This window comes from Pogoniulus pusillus, chromosome 43 (assembly GCF_015220805.1).
Source record: "Pogoniulus pusillus isolate bPogPus1 chromosome 43, bPogPus1.pri, whole genome shotgun sequence".
Lineage (NCBI taxonomy): Eukaryota > Metazoa > Chordata > Aves > Piciformes > Lybiidae > Pogoniulus > Pogoniulus pusillus.
Window position 1 is genome coordinate 215,129 of NC_087306.1, and position 20,256 is coordinate 235,384.

General features: G+C 66.1%; 1 protein-coding gene across 1 annotated transcript; it reads right to left on the reverse strand.

The window, feature by feature from the left end:
* Window positions 1-6,804: 6,804 nt before the first annotated feature.
* NHLH1 (nescient helix-loop-helix 1) lies at window positions 6,805-7,342 on the reverse strand. Its single transcript, XM_064175853.1, has one exon. The coding sequence runs from the start codon at window positions 7,204-7,206 to the stop codon at window positions 6,805-6,807; it is 402 nt and encodes a 133-aa protein (XP_064031923.1). The 5' UTR covers window positions 7,207-7,342.
* Window positions 7,343-20,256: the final 12,914 nt, after the last annotated feature.

The window sequence follows — 20,256 nt, forward strand, 5'->3', positions numbered from 1 at the left end:
GGGGCGGGGGGGGGAGGTGGGTGCATCCCCTGCGCGGAACGGCAGGGCCGGGGCCGGGGTCGAGGCCGCTTCATGAATGAGCGGGGCTGGGAACCTGCCCCTCGCCCGCCGGCCAATGGCGTGCGGAGCTCTGCCGCCGGCGCATCCTATTGGCTGGATTTAAATTGAGTCAGTGGGGGGCGGGGCGGGGGCGGAGCCAGGGGCGGGGCCAGCGGCGAGGGACAGGAGGGCAGCGGAGGGCGGCGGAGGGCGGCAGGGCCGGGGGCGGCTGCGTGGGTCCCGCTGAGCCACCCTGCGGGGACAGTCCCGACCGGAGAAGGCTCTCAGAGCCCCCACACAGCCTACCCTGGGCCGGTGCCAGCCGGGGGCAGCTCTCACCTCTCTGGGCAGCCTGGGCCAGGCTCTGCCCACCCTCAGCGCCACCAATTTCTCCTTCTCTCCACTCCCAACCTCCCTCTGGCACTTCCAAACCCTCCCTCCTGCTCCTGCCACCGCAAGTCCTGCTCGAAGCTCTGTCCTCAGCTCTCTGCCCAGCTCTGGAAGCTCTCCAGAAGCTCTCCCTGGAACTTTCTCCTCTCCAGGCTGTGCCCCCCCAACCCTCCCAGCCTGGCATCCCAGCAGAGCCCTTCCCCTCTGCTCTGCCCCTTGCTGCCAGCTGCCCTGAGCTGTCCTCTTGCTCCTGCTCCAGCTCCGGGAGTGATTAATGGGCTCTGGGAGCTCCTTTCTGGCCAGCTGCGGCTGCCGGAGCCATCTGGGGAGGACCTCATTGTTCCACCTCCTGATTTATGGGGGACAGTCCCCTCCCTCCTCACCCTGCTCTGGGACAAGAGCTCCCTGGCCCGGCTCTGCAAGGTGCCCACCCAGCTCCTGGGGACACTCGTGGGACACCTGGCATCAGCAGGGCACAGGCTGCTGGCTGCTTCCATCCTTCTCCTGGAGACGAAGCGACCCCCCCCCGCCCCCCCCGCCCCAGCTCTACCTCACCTTGTGCCGGGAGATGACCTTCTGCAGAGGCTCAGGGTGCCAGGGCTGTGCTGGGAGTGCGCAGGGCCCCGAGCTGGGCACCCAGCAGATGGCACTGCCGCCTCGCACAGGCGAGATGGGGACACAGCTGCTGCCCGCCAGGACCTGGGCACACGCAGCCAGCCCGGCCCCGGGCAGGGGCTGAGACAAGGGGGGGGGGGGGCGGGAGGGGGCACCTCCTTCTCCGACTGCTCCTTTTCTGGGTAGGAAAGGACACGGGGGGGGCAGAGGGGGGGAGGGGGGCAGCAGCTGTGCCCAGCGAAGTGCCTGCCCACAGAAATGCCACCCAGCAGAGGCAGCTGAGCGGCTCCCGGCTTTGATCTGCACCTTCAGGGCAGCCCTCAAGTGGCCCCAGGGGGAGGTCCGGGTTGGCCACGAGGGACAATTGCTGCCCTTTGGGGGCTGCCCAGGCCTGGCCCAGGCGGCCCCAGGGCAGAGTCCCCATCCCCGGAGTGGTCTCCACGCCCTGGAGCTGCGGTGCTGAGTGCCATGGTTCAGCCTGGGCAGACTTTGGGATCCTTGGAGGCTCCTTGGAGGCTTTTCCAGCCCAAACCTTCCTGCGGTTCTCTGAGAAGCCAAAGGGATGAGACTGAAGGAGGCTCAGGGCAGGGCTCTACACCTGGGCCACAGCAGCCCCAGGCAGTGGCACAGGCTGGGCACAGAGTGGCTGAGAGCAGGCAGGCAGAGAGGGCCCTGGGGGTGCTGGGTGGCAGCTGCAGAGGAGGCAGCAGTGTGCCCAGGTGGGCAGCAGAGCCAGGGGCAGCCTGGGCTGGCTGAGGAGCAGTGTGGGCAGCAGGAGCAGGGAGGTTCTTGTGCCCCTGTGCTGGCACTGCTCAGGCCAGCCCTGGAGTGCTGTGCCCAGCTCTGGGCTCCTGCATTGCAGAGAGCTGCTGAGGGGCTGGCAGGTGCCCAGAGCAGGGCAGCAAGGCTGGGGAGGGGGCACAGCCCTGTGAGGAGAGGCTGAGGGAGCTGGGGGGGTGCAGCCTGGCCCAGAGCAGGCTGAGGGCAGAGCTGATTGCTGCCTGCAGCTGCCTGCAGGGAGGTTGTGCCCAGCTGGGATTGGGCTCTGCTGCCAGGCCCCCAGGGCCAGAAGAAGGGCACAGAGGCTGAAGCTGTGCCAGGGCAGGGTCAGGCTGGGTGTGAGGAGGAAGCTGTTGGCAGAGAGAGTGACTGGCACTGGCATGGGCTGCCCAGGGAGGTGGTGCAGTGCCCATGGCTGAAGCCAAGGCTGGCTGGGGGGCACTGAGTGCCATGGTCTGGTTGGTTGGGCAGGGCTGGGGAGTGAGAGGTTGGCATGGGTGAGCCTGGAGCTCTCTGCCAACCTGCCTGGCTCTGGGATTCCAAACCCCAGAGCTGGGACAAGAAGGTGGCCGCGGGCAGGGTCTCCTGGCTCCTTCCCCTGCTCCCTCCCCCCGCGGTTTGTTGTTCGCCTCCCGAGCTCTGCACCGAGCCGAGGCCAATCGATTAGGAGGCGAAATTTGGAGGCAGTCGGCGAGCAGCTGCCGCCTGCCCCCCGGGGCCGCCGCTCCGAGCAGACAAAGGCGATGGAGCTGCAAACGCGGAGTGTGCCCCCCCGCCCCTCGGAGCTTGGGGTGGGCTCAGGAAAGAGGGCAGAGGGCCGGGGGGGTGCAGGGGGGACATGGAGAAAGTTGTTCTGCCTGATGAACCCCACGAGTGCAGGGAAGGGTCTGGGCACAGGGAAGGGAGTGGGCACAGAGAGGGAGTGGGCACAGGGAGGGAGTGGGCACAGGGGAGGGAGTGGGCACAAGGGAGGGAGTGGGCACAGAGAAGGGAGTGGGCACAGGGAAGGGAGTGGGCACAGGGAGGGAGTGGGCACAGGGAGGGAGTGGGCACAGGGGAGGGAGTGGGCACAGAGAGGGAGTGGGCACAGGGAGGGAGTGGGCACAGGGGAGGGAGTGGGCACAGAGAAGGGAGTGGGCACAGGGGAGGGAGTGGGCACAAGGGAGGGAGTGGGCACAGAGAAGGGAGTGGGCACAGGGAAGGGAGTGGGCACAGGGGAGGGAGTGGGCACAGGGAAGGGAGTGGGCACAGGGGAGAGAGTGGGCGCAGGGAAGGGAGTGGGTGCAGGAAGGGAGTGGGTGCAGGAAGGGAGTGGGCACAAGTTAGGGAGTGGGCACAGGTGAGGGAGTGGGCACAGGTTGGGGAGTGGGCACAGGTTGGGGAGTGGGCACAGCTGGGTAGAAATGAAGCAGCGAGGCAGGGCTGGGCTGGGCACGGTGCCCTCCAGAGCTCTCTGTTGCTGGCAGCTTAGTTCCTGCCCCCTGCCCACCCTCCCCAGCCCCTCAGGAGCTCCCCAAGCAGAAATCCTCCCCAGCCTGGATGGCAAAGCCTGAGCCAGGCAGGGGGGCACAGGCAGGGCTGGGTGGGTGGCTGTAGGTTGATCTGTTGGTTGGTTAGTTGGCTGACTTGTAGGTTGGTTGGTGGGTTGGTTAGTTGGCTTGTAGGTTGGTAGGGTGGGTGGTGGTTGGTTGGCTGGTTGGTTGGTTGGTTGGGTGGTTGGCTGGTTGGCTGGTTGGTTGGCTGGCTGGTTGGTTGGCTGGCTGGTTGGTTGTTTGGTTGGTTGAGTGGCTTGTAGATTGGTAAGGTGGGCAGGTTGGTTGGTGAATTGGCTGGTTGGTTGACTGATTGGTTGACTGGTGGGATGGCAGGTTGGTTGGTTGGTTGGTTGGTTGGTTGGTTGGCTGATCAGTGGATTGGTGGGTTGGTTGGTTGGTTGATTGGCTTGTAGGTAGGCTGGTTTGTGGGTTGATTGGTTAGCTGGTTTGTTGGTTGGGTTGATGGTTGGTTGTCTGGTTGGTCAATTGCTTGGTTACTTGGTTTGTAGGTTTAGTTGGTTAGCTGGCTTGGTTTAGTTAGTTGGTTAGCTGGTTTGTGGGTTGGTTGTTTTCTTGGTTGGTTAATTGGTTAGCTGATTGTTTTGTTGGTTGGTTGGTTAGTTGGTTAGATGCTTGGTTAGATGGCTAGCAGCTTGGATAGTTGGTTAGCTGCTTGGTTGATTGGTTAGCTGATTGATTTGTTGATCAGCTGGTTTGTTGATTGGTTAGTTGGTCAGCTGGTTGGTTTGTTGATTGGTTGGTTTGTTGATTGGTTAGTTGGTCAGCTGCTTGGTTGGTTGGTTAGCTGGTCAGCTGGTTGGTTGGTTGGTTAGCTGGTCAGCTGCTTGGTTGGTTGGTTGGCTGGTCAGCTGCTTGGTTGGTTGGTTAGCTGGTCAGCTGCTTGGTTGGTTGGTTAGCTGGTCAGCTGCTTGGTTGGTTGGTGGTTGTTTTTCTCCCACCCTACTCCTCCTCCTGTTTCTTCTCCTCTCCTTTCCCTTTCCCAAAAGTGCACAACAAAGCAAATAAATAAACCATTTCTCAATAAATTAATTCAATAAATATCCTCATGGCACAGGTGGGGCTGGGGCGGGGCCGGGGCGGAGCCGGGGCGGGGCTGGGGCGGGGCTGAGGCTGGAGTTGAAGCTGGGGCTGGGGTGGAGGGGAGGAGCTGCTGAGCCAAAAGGGGAGGGGGGGTGGGGACATTGCCCTGCCCTGCCCTGCCCCTGCCCTGGCTCTGCCCTGGCTGGGGGGTGCCAGAGGTAGCAATCATCCTCCCTGCTCCGGTGGGGAGGGGGCAATGAGGTATGGAGCAAGGCTTGGCGGGGGGGTGGTGGTGGCAGGGGGGGGTTGTTGGTCGTAGGAGGGGAGGTGGCAGGGGAGGTGGTGGTGGCAGAGGTGTGAGGTGGGATGGAGCCAGGAGGTCTGCAAGGACCCAAGAAGACCCAGCTGGGGGGGTGCAGGGCTTGGGCACCCTGGCACAGGCAGCAGGCACCCCTCAGGAAGGCAAAATGTGGAGGGTGGCAGCTGGGGGGGCAGAGTGGGGAGCCCTGCTCTGGGGCTGGGGTCTGCTGGTGCCTGCAGGACATGGCACTGAGCCTCTCACCACCTCTGCTCCACCTCTGCCACACCAAGGTCCAGCCCCCACCCCCCCCCCCCAGCAGCAGCCCTGTGAGGCTCAGTGAGCCCCAAACTGATCCCCATGGAACAGGCTTGAGGCTCTGCTCCCCACCCTCAGTGTGGGGCTCTGAGCACAGCCAGTGGGTGCTGCACTGCCCACACGAGCACCCCCCCCGGGCCCTGGCACCCCCCCCGGGCCCTGGCACTGCCAGTGCAAAGTGAACAAAGAGCACACAGCAAACAAGCACAACCTTCACCCCTGCAATGAGCTGCACCCCAGGCTCAGCCTGCCCTGCAGGGCTCTGCGTCTCCACCCTGCTCCCCTCCCTCCCCCAGAGCGCTGATCCGTGCCTGGGGGGGGGACAGGGAGAGCCTCAGGTGCTGGAAGCTGGGCCAAGAGGCCATGTCTGCTGCCCACCCCCCCCCCCCCCGCCCCCTCTGCCCTGCCAGCTGCAGGTAAAGTGCAGTTTGCCCCAGTGGAAGCTGTGCTGTGGGAGGTGAAGCTGCACCAGTGCCATGCTGCTGTAAAGTGGGGGGGGCTCATGGCACCTTGGGGCAAAGCCTCTTGGCAGATGAGCCCCCACCACCCCCCCCCCCCCCCAGCACCAGCTGGGCTGGACAGGAGGGGCATGGGGCGGGGGTGAGCACCAGGGTGTGCCCCAGTGCCCTGATCGTGACCCCACTCAGGCCTTTGTCAGCGAGGGGAGGAAGAGGAAGAGTGGGGAGGGCTGCGTGGAGAGCGCTGGTGGCCAGGGGAGGTGTCTGTGGGTGCTTCACACTTGTGCACTAGTGCAAAGGGGGGGGAGCAGCAAAAGCTGGGGTGCAGGGGCATGGGCAGGGGGGTGCTGAGCTTTGGGGAGACCCCAATGTGCAATGGAGGGGCTTGGAGAGCCCCCAGGGACTGCTCCAGGCCTGGCAGGGGCAGCAGCAGGCAGGCAGCAGCAGCAGCATCCCCCTGCCCCATCCCCCAGCTGGCACCCACGGGAAACGTGGCCAGGTGCCACCAGGCCTGCCCCACACTTGGGCTGTGTAAAGCTGTGGCAGCCCCCCCAGGATGCTCTCAGCCCCCCCAGGATGCTCTCAGCCCCCAGGATGCTCTCAGCCCCCTCAGGAGCTGCTCCCAGCCCCCAGGAGCTGCTCCCAGCCCCCAGGATGCTCCCAGCCCCCAGGCTGCTCCCGGGCTGTGGTCCCCATGCGGTGCCCAGCACAATGCCAGGGGCAGAACAGCAGCAAAGAGACAAAATGCCCAGACTGGCCGCGCTGGGGGTCGGGGGGGGACACACGGACACACAGAGCTGAGGGCAGGAGGCTCAAAGGGACAGACAGACAGACAGACAAGCCCCGGGGCTGCTTGGTTCTGCAGTGCTGCTCAGGTCCCTTCTCCTGGGGCTCATCCAAAGGAGGGGCTTGGGCTGAGCGGCTGTGGGTCGGGGAGGGGGTAGGGGGGGGTGGACAGACTGACGGACACGGGGTCGGTGTCAGGAGGATGAGCAGCAGAAGGACAGACAGACGCCAGGAGCACACTTGGCCAGCACAGGCGCCGGGCAGCAGATCCAGCAGGACAGACAGACGGACGCTGGAGCGGCTCCGCAGCTGGGCTCAGGCAGCAGGGGGAGAGACGGACGCAGGCTTGGGGCGGGGGGGGGAGGGAAGAGAGAGTTTAGACAGGGGGTAGAGGAGGCAGCTGGGGGGCTCGGTCCGCTCGGACAGACGGACAGACACAGGCACAGCGTTTTGGGCGCCCGAGGCAGGCTGGAGGGTGGCAGACGGACAGACGGAGCCGAGCTCTTGGCTGCGGCGCCGTCGGGTCGGGGAGGCAGGAGGCAGCTCAGACGTCCAGGACGTGGTTCAGGTAGGAGATGTAGCAGATGGCCAGGCGCAGGATCTCGATCTTGGAGAGCTTCTTGTCCGGGGGCAGGGTGGGCAGCAGCTTGCGCAGCTCGGCGAAGGCCATGTTGAAGGCTTCCACCCGGATCCGCTCCCGCGTGGCGTGGGCTGTCCGGTACTTGGCCGTGGCTCGGCGCCGGCGCCGCCGCTCCTCCCGGCTCAGGTGCTGCAGGTCTTTCTTCCCGGCTTCTCCTGCCTCTGCCACCCGGGACTGGGGGCACAGCCCCGTGCCAGCCGCCTCCTCCGTGCCCCCCGAGCCGCCGCCGCAGTCGCTGAAGACGGATTCGGGCTCGGAGTGAGCCGGGGGCAGGTCGAGCTCGGTCTGCTCCGAGTTGAGCATCATGGTGGGGGAGGACGAGGAGGGGCCCCCGGGCTGGTGCTGCGGAGCTGGGCGCTGCCGGGCGGCTGCGCCCTGGGGAGGTTGAGGCTGCTCCGGCTTAGAGAGAAGGGCCCCGAGTCACGGCAAGCCTCTGGCTGTTCTCCTCCTCTTCCTCCTCATCACACACAGCCTCCCTCTGCCCTGCAGAAGTGGTCGGGCAGGTGGCAGCCTTCACGAGGGGTGGTGAGGAGAGGAGAGGAGGATGCATATAAAGGGAGGGAGGGAGAGAGGGAGAAAGCTCCTCCGGGGCCCGGAGCTCTCCTGCTGCAGCCGTGGCAGGACCCGGGGCTGGGCTGTCAGGTGTCAGAGCCCAGCGCCTCCAGCGTGCTCTGCAAGACAGAAGGGCAGGAGGGCTCAGTGCCAGCCGGCCCCTGGCAGACAGGGCAGATGTCTGGGCAGGCACTGGAAAAGGTTGTCCAGGGAGGTGGCGGAGTCCCCAGCGTGGAGGTGTTCAGGAAACCTGCGGCCGTGGCACCCGCGGACAGGGTTTGGTGCCCGTGGGGGTGCTGGGTTGGGGTCTGGGCTGGGTGGTCCCAGAGAGCTTCTCCTGCCCAAACAGGGCGACAGGACAAGGGGCAATGGTTTGAAGCTGGAGCAGAGCAGAGCCAGGCTGGGCACCAGGAGGAAGTTCTGCACAGTGAGGGTGGGGACAGACTGGCAGAGGCTGCCCAGGGCTGCGGTGGCAGCCCCAAGAGCAGCCTTGGCGTGGCCCTGGGCAGCCTGCTCGAGTTGGAGATGGACAAAGATACCCTTGGGGGGTCCCTTCCACCTCGGCGCAGTCCGCGGTGAATCCCACCCCTGGCGGCCCGGGATGGGGCTCCAGGTCCTGCAGTGCCAGGGAGCCGCGGGGGGGGCCGCAGGGGAAGGTGGCAGTGGTCGCTGCGGGCTCTCTGGGGAGGTGACAGGTGGTGGATGAGCGAAGGGGAGAAGCAGCCTGCAGGGGCCGGGGCAGGGGAGGGGGCGCTAAATGGCTCCGTCTGTCACGGACCCGAGCACCCCCAGCAGATGGGAGCCACCGCAGCTGCCCTGCTGGATGTGTCCAAACAGGCGCCGGCTCCGGGCTCCCCCGGGATGCGGCCGCAGCGCTGCCGCTCCCCTCTCCCGTTCCCCTCTCCCGTTCACCTCTCCTCCCCTTTCCTTTCCTCTTTCCTTTCTTTCTCCTCTCCTCTCCTCTTTTCTCCTTTTTCCTTTCCTTTCCCCATCCCTTTCCCTTTCCCTTTCCCTTTCCCCTATCCTCTCCTTTCCCTTTTCCTCTTATTTTCCTTTTCCCTCTCCCCTATCCACTCCTTTCTCTTTCCTCTTCTCTCCTCTCCTCCTCTTTCCTTTTCCCTTTCCTTTCTTTCCCCTTTCCTCTCCTTTACCTCTTCCCTCTCCTCTCCTCTCCTCTCCTCTCCTCTCCTCTTTTCCCTTTCCCTCTCCTTTATCTTCCTCTCATTTTCCTTTCCTCTTCTTTCCCCTTTCCTTTCCTCTCCTCCTTTTCCCTTTCCCTTTCCTCTTCTCTCCTTTCCTCTTTCCTCTTCTCTCCTTTCCTCTTTCCTCTTCTTTTCCCTTTCTCTTTTCCTCTCCACTCCTTTTCCCTGCCCTCTCTTCTTCACTCCACTCCACTTCCTTCTCCTCCCTCCTGCTGCCTTCCCTACACATCTCCAGGACCCTGCCAGATGCCTCCAGCACCCCAAGAGCAGAGCTGGGCAGAGCAGGTCCTGCTGCAGGAGCTGGGCAGGGGTGGCACAGGGGAAGGGGAACAAACTTGAGGTGGAGAATTGGTGCTGCTGGAAGAGCTGGAGCCAGGCTGGGCAGGCAGCCAGGCAGGGATGTCCAACATGTTCCCTCTCCCAGGGCTGACAAGCTTGTAATGAGCCATGGGATGGAGAAATGGAGCCTGAATCATGGCATCATGGAATGGTTTGGGCTGGAAAAGCTCTCGGAGCCCATCCAGCCCAGCTGCCTGTGTGCTCAGCTCCTCTTGGCTCTCCCCTCTGCTCCGGGGGATGGGGACCTGCACCTGACCTCCTGCTCTGGCTTCAGCACTCTCCTGTCTCCTTCTGACCCTGCTCTGGAGCCCCCAGGCCTGTGCTGCTCTGCTCCTGCTGTCCCAAACTCAGCTGCTGCCTCCTCCCACCCTGCGGCAGGTACTGTCCCTGTGCTGCCCAACGAGACCCTGCCGAGCAGCTCTGCTGCCGCCCGGCCCCAGCGCTCCGGCTCAGGGCAGGGCAGGGGACAAGCGACCACCTCCAGGCACAGGGCAGGGGACAAGCGACCACCTCCAGGCACAGGGCAGGGGACAAGCGACCACCTCCAGGCACAGGGCAGGGGACAAGCGACCACCTCCAGGCACAGGGCAGGGGCAAACCCTCTCCTCCTCAGGCAGATGGGGCTGGAGACCCGGCCCAGGAGCGCCCTGGGGAGCTGGCACTGCTCTGGCACAGTCTGCAGGCTGTGGGACAGGTCCCTGTGGCTGTCTCGGTGTCCCCCAGGGTGACTTTAAGGTGCCTCACAGGCAGGGAGCAGGAGTCCTGCAGAGGGAGGGTCTCGGTGGCAGGAGGGAGCTTGGGCACGGAGGGACGGTTCAGAGCTGGACCCCTGAGCTCCACGGGGCCAGCCTGGTCCTCACGAAGCTTTGCCAGGGTGTGGGTGAGGCATGCCCTGGGCAGCTCCTTCCCACCAGAGGAACCACCTCCTGCCACCTTCCCAGGCTCGGCTGGGGCAAGGACCTCGCTCAGAGCCACACTTGCTCCAGTGCTGCCCTCGGCAGAGCCCCAGCACCCACCCCGTGGTGGGCAGCACCCCAGCTCCTGGCCTCTGCTGCAGCCCCAGCCCAGCTGCTGGAGGCTCCCTGGCCACACGAAGTGCCCTCTGGGCCCTGCTCTAAGCCCCCTGACCGGAGGTTTCTTTCCCCCTTCCCCTCTAGAGGGGACCTGTGCCAGTGCCCAGCCCCCAGGGTCTGTGCCTCTGCCCCAAGCCAGCCCCGCGGCTTTACGTGGGCCACGCTGCCCACCTGCCCTCTCCACCCCCCCAACTCCAGCACCCCCAAACCAGCAGCCAGGAGCTCATCCAGCCCCGGGGCAGCCTCCTTACCCTCAAGCCGATGACCATCCCCAGCTCCCGGCTCTGCTCCTCCAGCGGGATGCGGCTCCAGGTAAATCCAGGGCGGGAGGAGGCTCCTGCCGGATCCTCCCCTGCAGGAGGCAGAAAGTTTCTCGGGTGCTGCTCCGCGGGGTGGACCTGGGGGGCTGGAGGGGGGAGTCGTCAGGGGGAGCCCCAGCAGCTCGGCGGCCAGGACATGCTGCTGCCTCCCGGGCAGGAGTGCGAGAGGGCCACCGGGCTGAGACGGGCACCCCACGGTGGGCATGTGCCCCCCACGCTCTATATATAGAGCCCAAGCTCGCCCGCCGGGCCGACCCCGGCCGCCTCATTGGCCGCTCCGCCGCCCCCCCCTCATCAATATTGAAGCGCAGGCAGGGGGATGCCATTGGCTGCGCGGGAGGTTGGAGCCCCCGGCAGGAGAGGAGGGAGGTGGAGGTTGGATGTGGTCCTGGAGGGTGGATGGAGGTGGTGGGGTGGGAGAGAGGGAGGGAGGAGGAGGGTGGGGGCGCTCCGGGAGAAGGAGACATCTGCTCGGCATGCATATTGCATAAGGCGGAGAGGGGGAGAGGGGCGAGGGAGCGGCACGGAGCCGGCACCGGCTGGGCAGCAGCCGCGGCGGGGGAAAGCAGGACGGGGCCGGAGCCTTCTCCCCGCTCCGCAACGGCTCCCACGCGTGTGCAGCCCCTGCGGCCGTGCCCGTGCGTGGTGAGCCGTGCCCAGCCCCTGCTCACCACACACCTGCGCCCGTCCAGTGCCACCACACGAGAGTGGCCCTGAGAGCTGGGCACTGCCCGCCCTGTGCCACCACACGCAGTGAGCTGGGCACTGCCCGTCCTGTGCCACCACACACCTGCGTCCGTCCAGTGCCACCACGTCAGGGTGGCCCTGCGAGCTGGGCACTGCCCATCCAGTGCCCACCACACACCTGTGTCCCTGCGAGCTGGGCACTGCCCACCCTGTGCCACCACACACCTGTGTCCCTGTGCCCACAGCTGCACAGCTCCTGGCTCTGTGGTGCCCGCGTGGGGTGGGCGAGCACGGGTGGGTGCCTGCACCTCGGAGAGCAGCTCCCAGAGGCTCCCCCAGCAGCCTCCACCCCCTAGGTCCTACCTGGCACACCTGGGGTCAGGCCGGCGGCAGGCAGCGGTGCCCAAGAGCCGCGGGGCTGGCCCTGGGTCGCCGATCTCTGACCGAGCAGGGCACGAAGGTCTCCGCCGCGGCTCAGCTGCTCTCTGCCTCTCCTCTTCCCTCATCCCAGCTCCTCCCGAGGGCAAATCCGCTCCGCTCTGGCTCCGCTCTCCACACGCTCCCTGCTCTGGCATCCCCCCCCCGTGCCCGCGTCCTGCCCGCGGCTCTCTCGCTGCGGTTCCTCTCCTCCGCCCCTGCCCTCTCCGTCCCGGGAGCTTCTTCTCCTCCTCAGCTCCCTTCCCAGGCCCTGGGGGGCAGCTTCGCCCCCTCCCCAGCGCCGGAGGGAAGCCCAGGTGGTGGGCACGGGCACCCGGGTGGGTTCCAGCCCCGGGCACGCAGCTCCAGATGGTCCCGGGGCTGGCGCGGGGCTCAGGTGGCAGCGAGGAGCTGCCTTGGCCATTGCCATGGCACCGACGGCAGCGCCAGAGCGGCCCTGAGCAGCTCCTGGAGGTGGCCGGGGCCAGGCCGGGGGGAGCACCACGGGCAGGAGGCAACGTGGGGGACACGGAGGGGGGACACGGGGGGATAGGACCTGTGCCCACCACGGCTCACAAGCCTGTGCCACACTCCTCACCCGTGTGCCCACATGGCTGTGTGCAGCCTTCACCAGCCTCAGTGCCCACTTCCCCTCCTCCTCCTCCTCCTCCCCGCTGCTGCCCTCCAAGAGCCTGTTTGGGTTTGTTTCTCCTCCAGGCTCTCCCCATCCCTCCTCTGCTCTCGTTCCATGCCCACCCCCAGGGCCAGCCCCAGCTCTTCTCCCTCTGCCAGGATGCCAGCAGGGCCCCCCCAGCTCTCTCTGCAGCTGAGGCTGGGCTGTGCCGGGCACCCTGCCCGGGGAGGGAAGGAGAGGAGTTGGCTGCTGGAGTCTGCCCGCTGGGGATGCCAGGCCTGAGCTGTGCCCATGGCAGCACTGAGGCATCCAGGCAGGATTCAGCTGCTTCCAGCAGGCTGCACCCCCAGGTCCTGGGATCACTGCAAGGTGGAATCCTTCTGCCCGGGAGGGACCTTCCAGACCGTGGAGCCAGACCCTGCCCTGCCAGGGGCACTGCCAGGCCATGGCCCTCAGCACCACAGCTCCAGGGCTTGGAAACCCCTCCAGGGATGGGGACTCTGCCCCTGGGCAGCCTGAGCCAGGCCTGGGCAGCCCTCAAGGGGCAGAAATTGTTCCTCAGGTCCAACTGAAACCTCCTCTGGGGCAAGCTGAGGCCATTTCCTCTGGCCCTGGCCCTTGCCCCTTGGCAGAACTGAAGCTGCAGCCAGAGGTGCCCTGAGAGGGCAGCAGCAGAGCAACAACCTCAAGACCCTTCTCCTGCAACCCCAGCCTGGATTGGCAGCCACTGAGGGGGGGTCAGAGCCTGCAGCCCTGTGGCCCTTGGGCCTTTGGCTGCTCCAGGCAGAACTTCAGAGCCACCTGAAGCTGGGCACAACCCCCACGAGGCCCAGAGCAAGAGAGCCTCCTGCTGTGCCCCCTCTGAGCTGCCCAAGCCCCTGGCTGGCAGCAGCTGCTGCTCCTGCCCGAAACCCAGCAGGCTCCTTCAGCCCAGGAGCCCAGAGCCTGGAGCCTGCAGGAGCTCCTCCCAGCTCCCTGAGCATCCCCTTCAGCAGAGGGCTCAAGAAGAGGGAGGCTGCTTGGGGGGGGGCAGAGCCAACAGCCCTGCCCAAGCTCCTGCTGCCTCCAGCTTGAGCCCTGGGAGGCTCAGCACCCAGGGGGCTCCAGCAGCCACTTCCACCCCAGGGGATGAAGCCCTCCAGGCCTTGCTCACCTTGGCCCACAGAGCCCAGAGGTGATGGAGCTGGGTGGGGGAGGGGGGCACCGAGCTGGGTTTGCTCTGCAGGCCAGGCAGGGGGGGACAGGGAGGTATGAAAAGAGCCTGGAAGAGGCAGCAGTTGGCAGGAGCTGAGGTGACATATTGAGGGAAGCCACTGGGGACCAGCCTGGCCTGGGCTTGTCTGGGAAGAGAGCTTTAACCCCTGCGCTGCTGGGCGGACCTGGAGGAGCTCCTGCCAGGGCTCTTCCCTGCCCCAGCTCACAGAAGGAGCTTCACACCTCCTGCCCATCAGCTGGTACCTCCCTGCCCGTGCTGGGGCTGCTCCCACCCCCCCCGGGAGCCTCTGCTGGGCTCTGCCACGCTCCTGGAGCAGGCAGCTGCACACTGGTGGCAAAGCCACTGCTGGCAGAGCTGCCTCTGGGGCATCCTCTGCAGGCAAAGCCAACAGAGATGCCAGAGCAGCTCCAGCAGCACCTTTGGTGCCATCACACTCTGTCCAGATGTGCCCAGGTGTGCCCGGGGGGGGCGGGCAGCTTGAAGCTCTGTCATGTCCAGGGCACAGCTTTGTCCCTGCAGGCTCTGCCTGCAGCCTGGGCTGGCTGGGGAGGTTCAGGCACTCTGCAGAAGGCCTCAGTGAGCAGCAGCTGGGGGATGCTGCAGCTCCCAGGCTCTGCAGGCACTGAGCAGGGAGTGGAGCTGCTGGGATGGGTGCTGGAGAACACAGAATGGGTTTGGGCTGGAGCTGTGTGGGGCAGCAGCCAGGGTGCAGGGAAGGATCCACCCAGAGGGACCTGGGCAGGCTGCAGAGGTTGGCACAGGCCGAGCTCAGGAGGTGCAACAAGACCAAGGGCAAGGTCCTGCAGCTGGGTGGAGGCAATGCCAAGCACCAATGCAGGCTGGGCAGTGCTCTCCCAGCCAGTGGCAGCAGCTCTGGGCTGGGCTCTCTCCTCTGCTCTCCCTCTCCTGTTCCTTCCTCTCTCTCCCTCTCCTTCTCCTCCTCTCTTCTTCCTCTCCTTCTCCTTTTCCTCCTCCTCCTCCTCCTTTCCTTCTCCTTCTCCTCCCCTTTTCCTTCTCCTCCTCCTCCTCCTCTCCTTCCCCTTCTCTCCTCTTCTCCACCTTCTCCCCTCCTCCTCCCCACCTTCTCCTCTCCTCTTTTCTCTCTCCCCTCCTCTCCTCTCCCTCTCCCTCCCCTCCTCTCCCTCTCCCCTTTGTCCCCCTGGCTCTCCGGTGGGGCGGGGGGCAGCAGACGGCTCCGGTGCCGCAGCCGCAGCCAATCTGTCAGCGCCGCCGCTGACAGCTTTCACCGGGAGCCTCCTTCCCTTTCATCCTGCCCCGCTCCCCTCGCCCCTGCCCGGCCCCCAGCCCCACGCGTGGCTCCCTGGCTTTGTTCCCCCCCCCCCCCGAAGCCAAATAGCGACAGAAGCTGCTGATCATAATATTGCTCTAATCGAGTCTGTCATAATCGGATCCAATCTAATTACCTCCCGATCCCTCTCCTCTCCGGCTCTCTCTATTGCCTGTCCATCTGTCCCCTCTTCCCTTCCAGTCTTTGTGTCCTTCCATCTGTTCTCTGCAGACCCTTTCTGCCGTCCCCGCGCTCCGCGGGCCCCTGCCCCAGCCCTGTCCTCCAGCGGCTGCGCTCTCCACTCCATCTCCCTGAAAGGCCTCTCCATCAATCCGCTCAGCAGCCGCTGCCTGCCTCCTCGGCCCATCTGCTTCGCCCTTCCTGCTGCCTGCGAGCTGCGGAGATGCTGTTTTGTTCCTCTGTCGATCTTGATTAGCCCCCAGGACCCTCCCGCGGAGGCTGCGCTGGCAGCGGGGAGAGATCACCTGGGCCGCGGCGGGAGCAGGTCCTAAGCATCCTCCTCCTCCACCCCTGCCTGGTCCTCCCCCACCCCTGCCTGGTCCTCCCCCACCCCTACCTGGTCCTCCCCCACCCCTGCCTGGTCCTCCCCCACCCCTGCCTGGTCCTACCCTACCCCTGCCTCATCCTCCTCCACCCCTGCCTCGTCCTACTCCACCCCTGCCTCATCCTCCTTTATCCCTGCCTCATCCTCCTCCGCCCCTGCCTCATCCTCCCTCATCCCTGCCTCATCCTCCTCCACCCCTGCCTCGTCCTATCCTCCTCCTGCAGCGCCTGACCTCAGGCCAGGGCTTCAGATGTGGCAGGAGAGCAGCAGCAGCACTGCGCTGAGCTGGGCCAGGCTCGGCCCCAGCATGACTCAGGCTGCTCCTCCAGGTCAGCCTCTCCTCCTTCTCCCTTCTCTCCTCCTTCTCCCTTCTCTCTTCTCTCCTCCTTCTCCCTTCTCTCCTCCTTCTCCCTTCTCTCCTCCTTCTCCCTTCTCTCTTCTCTCCTCCTTCTCCCTTCTCTCCTCCTTCTCCCTTCTCCTCTTCTCCCTTCTTCCTTCTCTCCTCCCTTCTCCCTTTTCCTCTCCTCTCCTTCCTCCTCCTCCTCCCCCTCTCCCTCTCCCTCCCCTCCCCTCCCCAGCTCCTGCCTCTGAATCCTTCCCTGCCCAAACTTCATCTCCTTCACCCCCAGCCTGGGCTCCAGCTCCACTCCAGCTGCTGCTGGAAGGTGCAGGCCAAAGGGCTGCAGATGCTGGCCCCAACTCCTGATTCCTGTCTCCAGCCTTTCCTCCTCTTGTCCTCTTCCTCCTCCTCCTCCACCTCCTCCTCCAACAGCTCTGCCTTTGTTCTGAGGCTTAATTAACTTTGCTGCCTCTTAATATTCCAAAGCCATAAAGTTCCCAGGAGCTGGAGGCTCCCCCAGCAGCCATCTCCTGTCCTGTCCCCTGTCTCAGTGACTGTCACCCCCATATGTCTCACCCCTGCGGGCAGGAGGGCAGCTGCAGAGCCTCCCCTCTGGGCTCAGCCCCAGCCTTCGGCCTCCCGGGAGGCAGCTGAGGGCAGAGGTCAGGGGAGTCAGAGGCATCTCCTTGTTCCCTGCAGGGATCCCTGCAAGGGGAGAGGGAAGGGAGGGAAATTGATGCCTGCCAACGCTGCCTGCGCACCGAGGGGGTGGGGGCAGCCTCGGCGCCACTCAGGTGCCCTGGGGGCTGAGGGAGGGGACAAGCCTGTGCCAGCTGCCCTGCTCTGCCCGAGGAGCTGCCCCCAGCCCTGGCGTGGGGGGAGCTGGAGCTGCTCTGGGGCACTCCAGGAGCTGTCAGTGCCAGAGGTCCATGGAGCCTGCCAGGGCTGGGCTAGGGTTGAAGGAACCTTCAAAGGTCATCCAGGCCAACAGCCAGCAGGGACAGCCCCAACAGAACCCCAAACAGACTGCCCTGGGCTGGTGCCAGCCAGGGGCAGCCTGGGCCAGGCTCTGCCCACCCCCAGCACCGCCAATTTCTCCTCCACTCCCAACCTCCCTCTGGCACTTCCAGACCCTCCCCCTTGCTCCTGCCACCACAGCTCCTGCTCCAGACTCTGTTCCCAGCTCTCTGCCCAGCTCTGGAAGCTCTCCAGAAGCTCTCCCTGAAGCCTTCTCCTCTCCAGGCTGTGCCCTCCCAACCCTCCCAGCCTGGCATCCCAGCAGAGCCCTCCCAGCCCTGCTGTGCCCTCCTCTGGCCCTGCTGCAGCAGGTCCCTGCCTGTGCTGGGGAGGAGAAAGGAGCAGGCACAGAGCTGCAGCTTCACCTTCGGGATCGAGGAGCAGCCCCGAGCAGAGCCCCTGGGAGGAGCTGCCGCAGCCTCAGCAGCCCCAGGAGCCTCCTCTGTGCCCAGCAGCAGCCCCAGGAGCCTCCTCTGTGCCCAGCAGCAGCCCAGGAGCCTCCTCTGTGCCCAGCAGCAGCCCCAGGAGCCTCCTCCGTGCCCAGCAGCAGCCCAGGAGCCTCCTCTGTGCCCAGCAGCAGCCCCAGGAGCCTCCTCTGTGCCCAGCAGCAGCCCAGGAGCCTCCTCTGTGCCCAGCAGCAGCCCCAGGAGCCTCCTCTGTGCCCCCAGCAACGCTTGCTGGAAGTTGCATCACTTCTTGCCCCTGGCAGAGGGCTGCAGAGTTTGCTCCTTGCAGGCTCCTCAGGCTGAGCAGCAGAGGGAGGCTCCAGAGCCCTCACCCCCCCTAAGCAGCACCACACCGAGCTTGGTGCCAAGGGTGCCAAGAGCTCCAAGCTGCCCAGCACTGCAGCAGTGCCAGGAGGAGCAGCTTGGAGCAGAAGTGGTGCAAAGCAACCCCCAAACGCTGCAGCTCTGGAGGAGCTTGGAGCAGCCCAAGCCCAGGAGGCAGCAGCTGGAGCTGGCGGCGCTGCCGGGCTGAGCTTTCGCCTCCTCTGCTGGCGGTGCCAGGGAGCTCTGGTGACCCCCCCTGGGCAGCTGGGGCAGCCTCAGCTCTGCAGCAGGAGCTGCCAGGAGATGTCTGTCAAAGGCAGGCAGCAGCCAGGAGTCTCCAGAGCCTTCCCGGGAATGCTTTCCCAGCTGAGCTGTGTCCTCCTGGAGCAGCTCTGGCAGAGCCCAGCGGAGCTCTGCTGCCTCCCCTCAAAGCCCAGGGGCTGCCAGAGGTCCTCTGCTGCGATGCCACTGCCCAGAGCCAGCAGCAGAAGTTGGTTGGTTCCAGATGTTTTGGCATCCAAACTTTCCCAACGACCCAGGGCTGGGCACAACCAGCTGCAGGCTGGCACCCAGCACAGCTGCACCAGCCCAGGCTGGCACCCCTGGGTGCTGCTCACAGCTTCTCTCCTCTCCCCTCCCCTCCCCTCCCCTCCCCTCCCCTCCCCTCCCCTCCCCTCCCCTCCCCTCCCCTCCCCTCCCCTCTCCTCTCTTCTCTCCTCTCCTCTCCCCTCCCTTCTCCTCTCCCTTTCCCTCTCCTCCCCTCTTCCCCATCCTCTCCCCTCCCCTCTCTTCTCCCCTCCCCTCCCCTCCCCTCCCCTCTCCTCCCCTCCCCTCCCCTCCCCTCCCCTCCCCTCTTCCCCATCCTCTTCCCTCCCCTCCCCTCCCCTCCCCTCCCCTCCCCTCCCCTCCCCTCCCCTCCCCTCCCCTCCCCTCGGGCAGGGCTCTGCTGCCCAGCGCTGATTAGCATTAGCGATGCTCTAATTAGTGCTGCTCAGCGCTGGGGAAGCTCTGCCAGGGGAGTTGCCAACTCCAGGGTCCAGACAGCTGAGGCTGAGCTGCGAGGATGGGCAGGAGGAGCTCAGTCCCCGGGGGGGGATGCAGGAGGGCAGCAAAGCAGCCTGGGGCTGAGGCTGTGGAGCTGCTGGGGGGGAGCTGGAGGCCATGGGGAGGGGGAGATGGAGAAAGGGCTCCGGAGGCAGCGAGCCTGAGCCGGGGGCGGCCTGAGAGCAGCACCCGAGGGGGTGGGCAGAGATTTGGCAGCCAAAGCTGCCCTGGTGCCAGGGGAAGAGCAGAGCCCAGCCCAGGCTACCCTCAGCTCTTTGTCTGAGGGTCAGGAGTGAGACCAAACACCCCCAGGAAGGTCCCAGCCCCCCCCAGCCCCCCCCCCCCAGGTCATGACCTGCAGGGGAGGCTCAGAGCTCCCTGCCGGGGCCAGGCAGGAGCTGAGTCTGCAGCAGAGCAGTGCCTGGCACCGGCCCCGCACGGGCAGCACTCGAGGGGCACCTCTGGAGCCCTGGGGGCACCTCACAACCCTGGGGGGCACCTCAGAGCCTCAAGAGCAGCTCCTCAGCCCCCTTGGGGTTCTCCGTGCCAGGGAAGCAGCTGCAGGCAGGGGCAGAGGCCCCTTGGCACCACTCAGCTGATGCCAGCCCCAGCCCCTTGCCCCCCCCACACCCTTGAGCTGTCGCTGGGCACTGCCCAGATGCCCTCTGGGGCTGCTCTCCTGCAGGCTCTCAGCCCAGGCAGGGCTCAGCCTCTGCCCCTCACAGAGCTGCTCCAGGCCCCTCAGCACCTCCCCAGCCCCCCCCGGGCTCTCTCCAGCACCTCCCAGCCCCTCTGCAGCTGGGGGGAGCCCAGCCCTGGCCCCCCCTGGCACTCCAGAGGTGCCCTCCCCAGGGCACACAGAGGGGCAGCAGCAGCTAACCCTTGCCCTGCTGCATGCCCCCAGCAGGGCCCTGGCTCAGGAGAGCAGAAGCCTCCAGCAGCTGCAGGCACAGGGGGCCGGGGGGGGGCCGGAGGGACTCAGGCTCAGCCTCCCTGAGCTCCCCAAGCACCTCCAGCCCCAGAGGCTCTTCCCTGCCGTGCAGCTGCGGAACAGACTTCGACATCCCGGCCCCAGCACCCCCCCCGAGCAGCTCCATTCCCTCTTCGGGCCCGGGGGGGTCTGGCAGGGAGCAGAGAGGAGTCCAGAGGAGATTTTAATGCCCCAAACCCTTCCCCCGTGCGCAGAGCCCGGACCCGCCCCGGCCGCGCCGCAGCCCCGCACAGCCCCGGGCGAGAGGCAGCCTCCGGCCACGGCCACCGCCCCAGGGCATGCCCTGCCAGCGCTGCCCACCCTGCCCTCCCCCCCAGGGCATGCCCTGCCAGCGCTGCCCACCCTGCCCTCCCCCCCAGGGCATGCCCTGCCAGCGCTGCCCACCCTGCCCTCCGCCCCAGCCCTCCCCTCTGAGCCCATCCCCACCCTGCCCTCTCCCCCATCCTGACCCTGCCCTCCCCTCTGAGCCCTTCCCCACCCTGCCCTCTCCCCCATCCTGACCCTTCCCTCTCCCCCAGCCCATCCCCACCCTGCCCTCTCCTGTCTCTGAGGCAATTCCAGGGCCGAGCTGCCCAGAAGGAGGCAGCAGTGCAGGCAGCAGTGCAGGCAGCAGTGCAGGCAGCAGTGCAGGCAGCAGTGCAGGCAGCAGTGCAGCCCCCACAGCAGCCCCCAAGCCCCTGGGGGGGTCTCAGCAAAAGGCTTTCTGGGAGCAGCCTTCTGCCTCTTGCTGCTGCTGAGGGCTCCAAGTGCCCTGCCCCGGGGCAGAGCCCTGCAGCGAGGGCAGGGCCAGGAGCTGCCAGTGCAGCTCTGCCTCTCTGCCAGGCTGCAAGCCAAGAGGGGCCAGGAGGCCTCCCCAGAGCCCCAGGAGGCCTCCCCAGAGCCCCAGGAGGCCCCTCCAGAG